This window comes from the organism of the source record quoted next, unplaced genomic scaffold (assembly GCF_019419815.1).
Source record: "Pyrus x bretschneideri cultivar Hongxiangsu unplaced genomic scaffold, Pyrus_bretschneideri_v1 Contig17, whole genome shotgun sequence".
In the NCBI taxonomy this organism is placed as follows: Eukaryota; Viridiplantae; Streptophyta; class Magnoliopsida; order Rosales; family Rosaceae; genus Pyrus; species Pyrus x bretschneideri.
The window spans coordinates 271,565-284,956 of NW_025999468.1; the positions used below are offsets into that span (position 1 = coordinate 271,565).

Genomic DNA, 13,392 nt, shown 5'->3' on the forward strand with positions numbered 1-13,392 from the left:
GTGCAGAGGTAGTGGATACAAACTAGCGCAGCCGTCGAGGTCTAGTGCAGAGTTAGTGGATGCAAACCAGCCCAAGTCTTCAACGAACGAGAAATACAAGAACCCCATGAATGCAATGCAATCCCTAATCCGAAAACCCTATGACATACCTAGCACGAGCTGCAACAGTAGTATACAACCTAACAAGATGAGCATTTTTTTAGATTACTTGATTCGAAGTAAGGGTGGCACCTAGATTCCGCCGGAGAGTTGCTCGGCAAGCACACGTACGCTCTTGGCAGATCATCACTTCCCCTACAGTTCATAACCTCCTTGTTGATTTTATGAAGTAGCAGAGCTAGAGGTAGGAAATGAGAGAAAAGGGACCTGGAGAGAAGTCTCTGGCGGTAAAAAGGGAAGAGCCTTTTTCCCAGAAGGTTGCAAACCGTTAAGCCACGGATTTCATGAGCGGCCGTTCTATGTTCACTTACTCTACACCAAATGGCGAACGCCGTCATTGCTTGTGAAGTTTGATAAAGCAAATGATTATATTTTTGGGTAATTTGGATTCACCTCTGAAACTTTTGGGGTTTTACACTTTGATGTTTGATCAACTTTTTTCTATGTTAGATTTTAAGGAAAACTAATGAAAATGGCTTTAAAACTTTGAGTTTTAATAAATAAAAAGACCATTATATAATTTTATTTAATGATAAGGACAAGAGAAATAAAAAATAAAAAAAAAACCTAACTAAAGGTGCATGCAAAGAGCACCTTAGTTGCATAACCCCTTGACATAATCCAAGCATATTTTATTCCTTTGAAATTAAAATTTCAAATTGAAGTGGGTTTCGTTCGATTCAGAACCATATCTGGGATGATATGGTTGGGAAGGAGTAGATCAGGTGTGGGTTGGATGGTTGGGGGTAAAGGTGGGGCAACATCATTGACAACATTGTTGGACTCATCACCTATTTTTCTAGTAATGGTATTGAGCTATTAGCCGTGCATAACTTTAATGGCATGGACGTTGATCTCTATCATGTTTTTTTTTTTTTTTTTTAATCTTTTTATTGCATTTTGGTGAAAGAACTTGAAAATCTAGGACGATTATATACCGTTAAGTTTCATAAACAGTGTCGTACCGTTAAGTTTCATAAATAATGTAGTACCATTAAGTTTCATAAACAGTGTAGTAAGAGTCATAAACAGTGTAGTAATTTTATAAACAATGTAGTACCATTAAGTTCATAAACAATTTGTGTAAGTGGCGCATAGGTATGCGCTGTTAGTTTTTTTTTTTTTTTTTAATATTAAAATCATGTCTTTTTCATTAAATTTAAGTTTTTTGTTCTTTTTATTAAAATTTAAGAATTTTTCATTAAAATTTAAATCATTTTCATTAAATAAAGTTATAACATGATTTTTTTTTTATTAAGATAAACTTAGTCCAAACCTTTTTTTATGAAACTTCCTCATATTTTAAACCCAAAAATGACTTCACGGATTTTCACGCTGCTGTAGACCTTCTATTTCTCTTCACGCTGTGTATATTTTTACAACTTGATACAACCGTGTGTGTGTGTGTGTGTGTGTCTCATGTATTTTCACGTTGCTTTGAATGGGCACTTCACTCTGTAAATTATGATACAAAGACTTCTCAAGTTATCTTTCACTTTTGTTAAATGAGGACAATTGTTTTTAATATAGGAGGGGTGTCATTATATCACACTTAAGTGACAAATTAATTTCTTTTTTTTTTACAATCTTGGTACCGTATGAAGCAGTAACATACTTTTGACTATGAATAAAATAATTCACCAAAACAGAATCGACACCTCAAAAATACATTCATGAAAGTTCACAATCGAATTGAATGCCCCAATTGTTTTTGTTCGCTTTAAATTGCACAAACTCCTTGGGTTTTATTTTGAGGGTAAACGATAATTTCATTCATAAAACACCAACTAGAACAAACATAAACATACATGTGGACAAAATGATGGCCTTTGAAAAAAAAAAATTAGTGGGAAAAAGTCAGACTAAGGAAAAAAGACGCCACACATGCAAGACGAAATTTACCATTTACAGACTCGGCATGGATGGGCCCCATATCCACCCAAAACGATAATCCTGACATTACAAACTATATCGAGCTAAACGACGAGCAATACTATTAGCTTTCCTTGAACATGATTCACCACCACCTGATTAGTTTATAATAATGATGTATACCATCCACATAGACTCCTTCAGCATCCAAGCAGACCTCGTCCTGGTTAAGAAGTTGAACCAGCCTAATGAGGATAGCTTAATCGTTAGTGACCAAAGTAATAGAATTACTACTTTAATCGTTAGTGACCAAAGTAATAGAATTACTACTAGGTACCATTCACTTCAATAGTAAAGGATGATCAATCTGGGGCAAAAAAACAAAATGGTTAAGGACCAAATTGAAAACCACTAAAACTTTAGGGAGCAAACATGCAGTTAACCCGTTTCATTTTTATTCCGTTAAGGTGGCGGGTTCGCAGTGACGACGTGGCATCTCCCATTCCTCCTGGCTTATCCTCGTATTCTCCGTCCCGAGAGCCGAAACGTTCGACTTCCCACTGAAACTTCTGGTTCCTCCGAGTTGAATGCCCTTCGCATCCACCTCCTCGCTAGGGTTTTCCACCATAAGAAGCTCGCTGAAGAAGGCCATTTTCTCGAAGAAAGCGACTTGCAGTCTCTCTCTACCCGCCGCCGTTGCATCAGGTTTGTTCTGCTCTCTAGTCTGTTCCCTACCTACTGTTTGGCTACCGAGAAAATCCAGGAAACTGATTTCATTTTTGAAGTTTCAGCCATGGACGGCAATTCGAACTGTACGCTGGTTTTGTGCGGGAAGTCGCCGGCGAAGAATGAAATTGCTATAGCATTGAAGAGCAGCAACGCTCTGAAGCTCCCTGAGAGCACCGAGCTTTCAATTTTGTTACAGTCGGAATTCGAAAAGCCGGTCAAGCAGGATGCTTTCGGAGTCGACTCGTTCATGAGCTTGCTCTCTACCAGTCGGTTCGGCAGGTTCCTCCTCTGGTCTCCACGCTTGCCTTCCACACACGACGTCGTTTCCAAGTAAGTTTCGCAAAAGACTGGATTTTTAGTTTCCTGAACTCTGAAGTTAAGTGAATGATTATTTTTCGGATAGTGAATTTGAGTTTTTAGTTTGATCTCAGCAATTTTTGTGAGCTGCCGGTGGGTGCGGTTTGTGTAGCTGATGTTCAGTACAAAGGGAGAGGTTTGAAATGCTAATTAGTGGTTGAGTTTGATTCATTGATTGTTGTATTTCAATTTTTGGAATTCAATTTGTTAGTTAATTTTTGTGGCAGGGCGGTCGAAGAATGTGTGGGAGTCTCCTGAGGGTTGCCTTCTGTTTTCCTTTACTTTGCAGATGGAGGATGGCCACATCGTGCCTCTCATACAGTACGTGGTTTCTCTTGCCGTCACGGAGGCAATAAAAGATGTTTGTGATAAAAATGTGAGTGCATTGTTCGTCACGAGTTTGATATGGAAAGAATTAAAAAGTTAACTTTGTCAAATTTATATATATTGAGTTTGGTATATGATAGCCATTAATGGTAACTGTAGCAAAGAAGCGGGTTTCATTCAAAATTCGAATTTGTTAAGCAATAACTGTTCTATTTGTTTCTAATTCAATGTGTTGCCTGAGGCGTTCATCTTGACCTCAAGTAATACATAGAAGTTCGCTAGTACTTTAACTGTAGAAAGATTATGTCACTCATATTTACTATCCAACCTGTAATAGATTGCACGGAGATAACTTTTTTCAGGCTCTTATTATAGTATATTTGGCTACTTGGACCATGCACATTGCCTCTGATTGTTATATTTACTAATTTGCAGTTGATAGGTTGATGCTATAGTGCAGACTTTGATACACTTTGTGTTGGGTACATCTTCTGCATTTCAGGGCTTGCCATATGTTGATGTTAAAATAAAATGGCCAAATGATCTTTATTTAAATGGCCTCAAAGTGGGAGGTATTTTATGCACCTCAACGTATAAGTCAAAGCAGTTCAATGTCTCTGCTGGTAATTAGTCTCATCCTCTGGTTGCTGATTAGCAGGTCTGATTGCAAATAAGCATGCTTTGAAATACCGAACTTCTTACATTCGGTGGACCTGTTCCTTTCAAGTACTATATGAATGACACCATCAACAACACGCACATGTGCATGATTGGATAATGGATATTCAACAATAACTTTTATGTTGATGACAGACATACTCCTGTTTTTGCTTTTGCAGGTGTAGGTTTGAACGTTGATAATGAGAAACCAACCACATGTTTGAATGCATTTCTTAGAGAATTGTCTGTTACAACATACCGATTTAGAAGAGAAGATGTTCTTGCCACCTTCTTTAACAAATTTGAGATGTTATATGAAGTTTTAATAAATCAAGGTAAAAACTCATCACGTCAATTATAGAAAATGTCATCTGATATATCAATTATACCATTCCTTCATTTTGATTTTAGTGCTTAATTTTACAGTTTTACCTCAACTATGCGTGTTGGTGCCGTTCTTTCTAAACTTTTTCATTTATGTTTCAAGCCAGCTTGAATGTTCTGTAAATCAAAATTTAATTTTTGCTTGATACCAAAAGTTGAATCCCTTAGTTGTACTGTTTCAGTTATGAGACAGCTGTTTTTCCCTGTCGTCTAACAACCTAGTTTCCTTGCCGCATAGAAATATGGATAAGTAGTGGGCAGATACAATTATTTCGTGTTCTGCACAATTATCTAATCAATCCTGTTTCTGCAGTTTCTATTTCAGCTGTAAAATTCTACTTTGATCAGTAAGAATGATAGAATATCCATCAAGTATGTAGGTTATGAAAATTAATGCTGGCTCTTTTGGTTCATGTCAAGGATTCCAATCTCTTGAGGAGCTATACTATAGGACATGGCTACACAGGTAACTCACTGACATGTAGATTAGATTCTCTAGTGGATCGTTATGGTTGAACTCAAGTTAGTAATTTTTCAGACGGTCTTTTCTAGATATAAAAAGCAAAGAAGCCTTGTGAAATGTCACACCAAATATTCTGTGAATTTTGTCTTGGTACAAAATAACAATTCTACTCGATCTGCAGAAGCCGTTTTCCGACCATTAATCTGGCCTCCTGATTTTCTTCTCATAAAGTACTGAATTTGTTCTTGTCATTCATCCCCCTAATAGTATATTCCCACATAATCTGGTTGCCTCTGGGATGCGTGGTATATAAATATGTGGGAAGCCTTTCTTTTGCAAGCTGGTTTTCAAGGATAAGTTCTACCCATGGGTTTAACATGGTATCAACTATCTAGCAAGTTATCTCAGGAATGGGTTGGGTTGTAATCTTACGTATAAGGGGAGAGCCAAGTGTCTTATCCCCTTTCGCTAGGGGAGTTTTTCTGGGGTACTGTTGGGATGCAGGGGACTCCTTCCTTGTACGCTAGCCTTCAAGAAGCAGTTCTAGTCGTGAGATTGACAATAACACACCTTCTTCCACAATACCCATTCCTTAGTATTCTACTTGGAATTAGTATTATACTCGTGAGATTGACAATAACACACCTTCTTCCACAGTACCCATTCCTTAGTATTCTACTTGGAATTAGTATTCTACCCGTGAGATCGACAATAACACACTGTCTTCCACAGTACCCATGTCCTTAGTATTCTACTTGGAATTTGTAAGCTATGGTTTTTACATGGACCAGGTGGTCTATGTTTCACCTATACTGTTATATCGTTGTGCTACCTCCATACCTTAAACAATCAAATTAATTTTTGTTGTCTTGCATTTTCAGCTTTCTTGACATCTTAATTTTCTTACCATTATAAATACTTGGGCTAGGTGAAGGAGCAAGAATTCTTGTAATCTTGAAGCCTTTGCTTCTTTTCCTTTTTCTTTGTCGATATAATATCATAATTAAGAAAGATGAATATGCTTAAATTAATATCAATCAAGAGAAATGTGCTCAAGCACGTAAATCCACTTTGAATATAATTTTGTTTTGGTATCTGCAGCGGACAGAGAGTTATTGTGCAAGAAAAAATTGAGGATCAAGTGGTGGAAAATGTGGTCACTATTCAGGTGTGGCAAACTAGACAGCTTCTCAATGAGTCACTGCCCTCAAATTTTGGATATGCATGCCTATGTAAATGAAATAGCGTATACCCTTTCTTAAGATAAACCCAAACAAAAACTACTATTTCATCCTTTCTGGCTCAAACAAATTCAATCGTTAACTTTATGGATGTATTTCCTTTTGTTTCAACCAAAGTTTGTTCATTTCCCTTGATTACAAAATTTAAAGTACTTATTGGTTAAAAATGTTTGTGAATCCTTGATTTGAATAAGCTGCAAAAAGATCTAGCCTCAAAATTATAAGATAGGGGGAAAAAACTGCAATTACACCTTCTATGGCTAGCCCTATTTACATGGATAACCCTGTAATTTACTGTCTTACTCTTAGACCCCTTATGGTTCCCTATCTTGACTGTCCACGTTTAAATCTCCAAACTTATGCACAAATTCCATAAAAGAGCCATGCAAATACCCCCCATGACCACTATGAGCCAAGATATTTGCACGCACCATGTCAAGCATTGATATGCCTTTCATCACAGCCATCATGCGGCCATTGCTGGACACCCTTGGATACAGGTGTAACTCCATCTTTGTAAAACTATGCATGATTGCAATCAAAGAATAAAATAGCTTGAACAGGGGAAGAGGATATGAATAAAATAGCCATTTACATGATTATTATCGGCATCCCTTAAGTAGACAAATTAGGAAACAAGATATACCTGTGTAAATAGGGTCGACCGTAACGGTGTTATATGGTTTGAGGTATGATTGTTGTCAATATTCTATATTTGGTACTAGGGTTCTCAGGACTGAAAATCTTCAATTTGCAGGGTTTGACCTCATCAGGATATTTGTTGGCTATTGGTGATGACAATCAAATGTGTGAACTTCATCCTGATGGCAATAGGTATGTTTGCTCAAAAGATTTTTTTTTTATTTTGGAGTGATATAGTGTTGCTTAATTTAACTATGAAACTTACTTAAGCAGTACGTGCAAAGTCTCTTTTGTTTTTTTGTTTTAACAGTATAATGTATGCTTTTGAAAGCTCCATTATAACTACTGGATGAACATATGGCGAGCAAGCTCTTAAGGGTAAAAATAAACAGTAATTTCCTTTCACTTAAAGTAGCTAGCTCAATTTTTCAATTTTTATTTTTCTGGGCAAATGTGTTAGCACAATTTAGAGCCATCAAAATGTCAACTTCAATCAAAGGGAGCACTCTTGTCAAGATTGCCTTAAGCCATTTCTGTCATTCAGGATGGATACCTGGTTACAAGGTTCGAATTTTTTCATACACGTTACTGGGGAGATCTGTTTGATTTGATGTGGTTTTTGTAACTTTTGAAAGTTAGTAAATGAAAGAAAGTATCTATAAATTGATAGTTATTGGAAGTAGTAGAAATTCGTGGTATTATGCCTAAAGGTAGTTTCATTGTTTTGTTGACATATTAATGGTTTATTTTACTATTAGTTAAGATCATGTCCTGGTTTGGTCCTAGTACCGCATCATATAAGCTTTTTGTTTGAGACATCAAATGGTGAAGATTTGGTAGTTGAAATCTCACACCATTTTTGTTTATCTGTTGATTTGAAATTGTACCTCAGCTTTACTAGGTGACAATAATCATGTCAGGTTGCTTGGTCAAAAGGACAGCAACTTGGCATCATGCCCTTTTGTAATTTTGTTTTACCACCCACAGATGTAATACCGGTTCAGCTCATGTTTCCTTTACTGTTCATTTCTGTCCAAATACAGTCATCGTCATAATTTCGCATGCATTTACCGTCTTTGAAGTGACTCTGATTTGATTTTCTATGGTACTCCGGAGCATTATAGAATTTTTGGACTCTGATTTTAATTCGTAATGGCCTCTTAATCCTTGCCTTTGTATTTGTGTAATTAGTCAATAAATGCATTCCTGTTAGTTGGGGCAGAATCAGTACTGGACATGTCTTTCTGGTGGAACATTACATTCATGCCTGTATTTGCGTGCTTTCATTAACTTGATACGTATGAAACACATTACATAATAAACATGTAGTAATACTAGATATAAAAAATGTAAAAAGAGAATAATTAAGAAATAGGCGGAGGTTTTGATTTGAAGTACGCTAAGAACTTCCCGATATACATTTTGCCCCTTTTTCTGATGAACTACCGTATCTATCAAGCATTCTGGCAATTTCATGTAGTGGTTTTACATTCACATGCTATAATTTCAGAAGTATGTCGGGAAATGAGCCTGGCCATTTTTAACCTAAGTAATCATTATATTGTCTCTGTTTGTCCATATAGTTTTGACTTCTTCAAAGGATTAGTCAGGCGAAAAATGGACTGAAGAAGATTCCTTGGCACCACCTTGCATCAGTGGCTTCAAAATTGCTGCATCACGCGCACCACTGAGAATGTTCTCTCCTTTATCTTTTTCATACGTCCGATACTTGAATCATTTTGTTTAACTTAATTGTTTCGGTATGGATCTCGGTCAAAAGTAGATCTGCATATCTTGCTTAATAATTTCGGGACTCATGGAATTGACAACCATACTTTCCTGTGTTTACTTGCTAACAAGATAGGGATTATGTTGTGTTATGTCACGAATCATTTGATCCGCCCAAGTAATCAATCATTTGCAGGAAAATCAGGTCTCCATGCCAGCTTCGAGGTAGGTCCGTTTGAATACCTAGTTTCTTTGTTGTTTGTTGAGGAAATCTATGATTGTATATTTCCGTGGCCAAACAAATATTTAGACGGAAACATGACGCTCACGAGGCCATATTTGAAAGGTTTAACTTTTTAGGGTTCCTTATTGGTTAGATTTTATGCTGAAGTTTTTGAATTTAAACATCTTAACATGGTATGTGTAAGGTCGAATAAGCGGATTAGGCCGATTAACTAGGACAATGTGTATGTCCGCTTGCACTCTGGAACCCTTACCCCTCTCCATGTAGTTTAGAGTAAGTAGGGATGACAATTTAACCTATCAAATCCGATCTTTGCAAGTAACCGATTTGAACGGTTCGGTTTCGGGCATTAAATTTCGAGTATTTTACAGTTATAGGAAACAGTTGGGCATTAAATTGAAATCATATTTACTCAAGAGTAAATAAGGCTGTCGCATTGTGAAAAGAAAATGATACGTGCATTGGCCATCAAGGCATCAAATTTTTTGCTTTTGGTACAAATTTTGGCACCCGATTCGATTTTAGATGTGTACGACAATTTACAAGTTAAAAAGAAAAGAAAAATATCCTTGACAAATTTGCTGTACTGAATGAAAATCTCCAAATTGAAATCTTATCGCAAGTCATAAGTGGAGGCCAACTCTCGTCCTCCTAGCGAAAGTGGCGAAGACAACATGGGTTCATTGGCTGCTTATGATCCTAATTGCTTCACAACCCAATGTATATTTATATGTATATTTGTATTTGACTCATATGCAACCGCGACAAATTGAAATAATGAGTACAAAACAATAAATTACAACGCTATTTTTTTGTGCAATCCTATGTATGGTTATTGGTAGATTTTGTTCTCTTTCTTTTGTCCTTTTTCTCATATTTCTTGTGTGCGACCCTATGGTCCTCAAAAAGTGTTCGATAAAATCTTGGCAGGAATCTAATCGACATAACACAGCATAAGGTGAACTCCAACCAAGAATAACTTGCCTGCAGATTAGAGAGAGTAGATGAATTCCCCTTGGTCATTAATCCTTTACATAAACATTAGTTATGCCAAATAAAGAAAAATCCATCCTCAAGAATAAAAGTATTGTATGCCATCTAAAAGAGTGGAAGGATAGCATGAGTAGAGACGAAGAAAGGAACAAAGGTTATGATGCTAATTAATTACACTTGTATCATATGTCCTTGATATTTTCAATCCTTCTTCCATTTTTTTTCCACCTTTTTGGTTATAATAAAAAGGATTGAACCTTCTTTTTTATTTTTTCTAAAAAATGAGACAACTAATGGTAAGTTACAGTTATTCATCCCTTTCGGAGGTCGGAAAGACTCACAGAGCATTTTAGCCTCATCCTCGCCACAAGTCTGGCTTCCACACCAGCAGCAGCTTCGAATCCAAGACCTCTAGTTTGTAATTTGAAGAAAGTCTCGCAATCCACCATTTACCACTGGGCCACCAGCTCGGTTAAGTGAACCTTTGGGTTTAAGGTGTTGCATTTCCACTTACGCTTCCCGGATTCAACTAACATGAATGACGATAAATGAGTTCAAATTATATGAGTTTGACTTCTAGTTGTGGCTAGAATCGTCGTCACAAAAAAAGCGAAACTTTATCCTATTTAAATTCTAACTCATTATCTCATATTTCTTGGCCACTTGAACTAATAATCATGAAGATAGCAAGAAAAATAGTATTGAAGATGCTCTAGCTATGAGCCTACAACTTACTTTTTGATAATCTTTCCCTCGCATGCTTCTCCTTGTTAATCAATATCCTATAGTGGACAAAGAATTGCATTGCTTTTTAATTGGTAAAAAATAAAGGGTTTTCAAGAGGAAATTTGGGGAAGCATGAAGGGATCCGGGAGATCAGTCAAAGATCTATTGGATTATCACGAAACATTTTGGCAAAGTGGTGGACCAAGTTGGTTAAGAAAACTAGTGAGAGGGGTCTGTCTTTCTTAGTTACTTGTTAGGTTAAAAACTGCAGACTTTGAGATGCTAGCTAGCTGTACATGTATATAGGGCTGGAAAATTTTCCCGAAAATCCAAACCAAATCAAAAAAATTCCAATCTTATACTGAAAAATTCTCAAATCGATAATAATGAAAATTTCGAGATCCATACTGAACTGATCCCAAATCTTTTGGTATAGGAATCGAGATTACATATTCAATGATTCGGGAATCCTGAACCGAACCGAAAAAATATATATATTTATTTTGGTTGCATGCATGTTGATGTTGAATTTAAGTAATTTGATAGTAGACTATATTAAAAATAAAAGTATGAAATTAAGTAATTTGGAACTTTGGAGAATCAATTTGACTTGGTATGAATGAATTGACATTTCAATTGGTATGAAATTTCAAATTAAAATGAGGTAAAACCCTAAATTTAATTTATATGAAATTGGAAAACAAAATTTGAGGCCAAAAGTCAAAATTTTAGCCCACATCCAAAAAAATCTCCAATTTCATTCCAAAAACCCAAAATTCAATCATGATCCATCTCGAAGTACTGAAAACAATTCGGGAATCCCAAAAATTGGAAATACCGAAATTTTGATTCGGAATTGATCTTCAAATTTTTGTTCCGAAAATTTTTAGTTTGGGATTCAGGATCCCTTTTTCGATTGGGATCCCATACTGAACCACCCCTACATGTATATGGTGGAGAGAAGCATATGGAAAGCTGGAGTGCAATCAAAACCATTTAGAATTACATCCGTAATATTGATAGCACACATAGTATTAAGGTCACTCACGTACGCGCGTGTAAGTTGAGTATGGCTAAATAGTGTCAAGGGTTAGAATAAATCTAAACGCACATGGACCCTTGACCGTAACATCTTTCTTCTTATGACGCTTATAAATATTTAGATATAATTTGCCCTACAACTGAAAATATATTATTGGTGACACGATTTCTCTAGTTTTTGAGGTTACATACTTAATATTCATTCAAAAGTTTTGAGGGGTCTACTTCTCAATTGAGAAAAATGAACTGCAGCCGTCTTTATCAAATGAATATGATTAGATTAGATTAGATTAAAGAACAAAGGAGAATAGAAGATAGCCTCATGATGGCGTTGTTCGGCTGGATATGTTCCTCACACAACTCTTTCCTAGTTACTCATTAGGTTAAAAACTGCAGACTTTGAGACGCTAGCTAGCTGTACTTGTATGTATATGGTGGAGTGAAGCATATGGAAAGCTGGCGTGTAAACCGAACCATTTAGAATTAGATCCGCAATATTGATAACAAACGTAGTGTTAGGGTCACTCAAGTACGCATATGTAAGTTGATTATGGCTGGATAGTATCAACAGTTAGAATAAATTCGAAGTTTTTCATGTAAATTAAATCAAACAATGTCTTATAACCAGAATGTTCTAACTTTGGACTGGAGGATGAGACTCACTTAGCCAATTAAATGATGCCAAGCGGATTAATAAAAAAATACGTTTTTTTTTTTTTTTTTAAGGAGGTAGTTGCTGATTTTTCCTGAACTCGTAGAGAGCTGCTAATATACCTTGAACTTTAACTTTAGGTGCTTACCCCCTGAATTTTTATAATTGGCCAAGTTCTCTCTGTACTTTATTTTAGCCAATTACCTCTTGAACTTTTATAATTTGTCAACTACCTCTAGAACTTTACTTTTAGCCTATCACCACCCTTAACATTTATAATTGGCTAGTTTCTAGTAATGAATTTTTGAGATGAGTAATTACTTTCTTATTCGAATTTGGGCCATGAATTGAAATTGGTGAATCGAAATGATCTTGTGAATCAAGTCACAAGGAATGCTAATGAAATGACATTACAATCCGAACAGGTTGCTGAAAGAGCAAGACCATGGAGAAGATTCATAGTTGTCCACATTAGACATAAAATTCAAGCAAAAAGTACATAGAGTGACCTAGCAGAAGAGAATAAGCTAGAAAAAATAATATGTTGGCCACATTAGGGATAAAATTACCTTTTTGCCTTCAAAAAATTGTCATCTGTCTTGCACATGACCAAAATGAATGAAAAATTGGATGAAAAAAAAAATTAAATATCTAATGCCAAAAGGAAAATTGGCCAATTATAAAAAATCAAGTGAGAGAATAATTGGCTAAAATTAAAGTTTAGAGGAAATTGGTCAATTGTAAAAGTTTAGAGGGAGTATTGGCTAAAATTAAAGATATGGAAGAAATTGAAAGCTTCTTACCATTTCAGGAGTAAATCAAACAAAGACCTCTTTATTAAAATAGTTTAAAGAAAAAGACACTGAAAAATATGATTTTTTGTAATTAATTCACATGACGTTATTTAATTAGCTTTGAAGATCTCATGTGAGTAACACATTAACACATTAATAAGCTTTTAACAGGGTTGGAGGGATTTGGATCCTCTCCTGAGCCCAAGGAGAGGATCCTCATGATCAAATGACTTGAGTCATTAGATGAAAATCTAATAGTTATAATTATTATAATTTTAAAAGGACTTCCTGTTTGTAGCCGTTGAATATTCATTCAACGGCCCAAGTCATTTGGTCAGGAGGATCCTCTCCTTGAGCTCATGAGAGGATCCAAGTCCGGG

At 35.9% G+C, this 13,392-nt stretch overlaps 1 protein-coding gene across 5 annotated transcripts; it reads left to right on the forward strand.

Moving 5' to 3' along the window:
• The first annotated feature begins 2,487 nt into the window (after positions 1-2,487).
• LOC103933707 (biotin--protein ligase 2-like) lies at positions 2,488-8,763 on the forward strand. 5 transcript variants are annotated; one of them, XM_048581268.1, is made up of 11 exons: positions 2,489-2,736; positions 2,823-3,090; positions 3,192-3,253; positions 3,345-3,493; positions 3,947-4,067; positions 4,284-4,439; positions 4,909-4,954; positions 6,053-6,119; positions 6,950-7,026; positions 7,165-7,212; positions 8,418-8,682. In XM_048581268.1, exons 1-10 carry the CDS (start codon positions 2,619-2,621, stop codon positions 7,208-7,210), a joined length of 1,110 nt encoding a protein of 369 aa, XP_048437225.1. In that variant the 5' UTR covers positions 2,489-2,618; the 3' UTR covers positions 7,211-7,212; positions 8,418-8,682. The 5 variants fall into 5 exon arrangements, 3 of the variants coding, with proteins under 3 accessions (XP_048437225.1, XP_009341677.2, XP_009341674.2); XR_007257260.1 differs by lacking the exon at positions 4,909-4,954 and having other exon boundaries at positions 2,488-2,736; positions 8,418-8,446; XM_009343399.3 differs by lacking the exon at positions 7,165-7,212 and having other exon boundaries at positions 2,490-2,736; positions 8,418-8,763.
• The last annotated feature ends 4,629 nt before the right edge of the window (positions 8,764-13,392 follow it).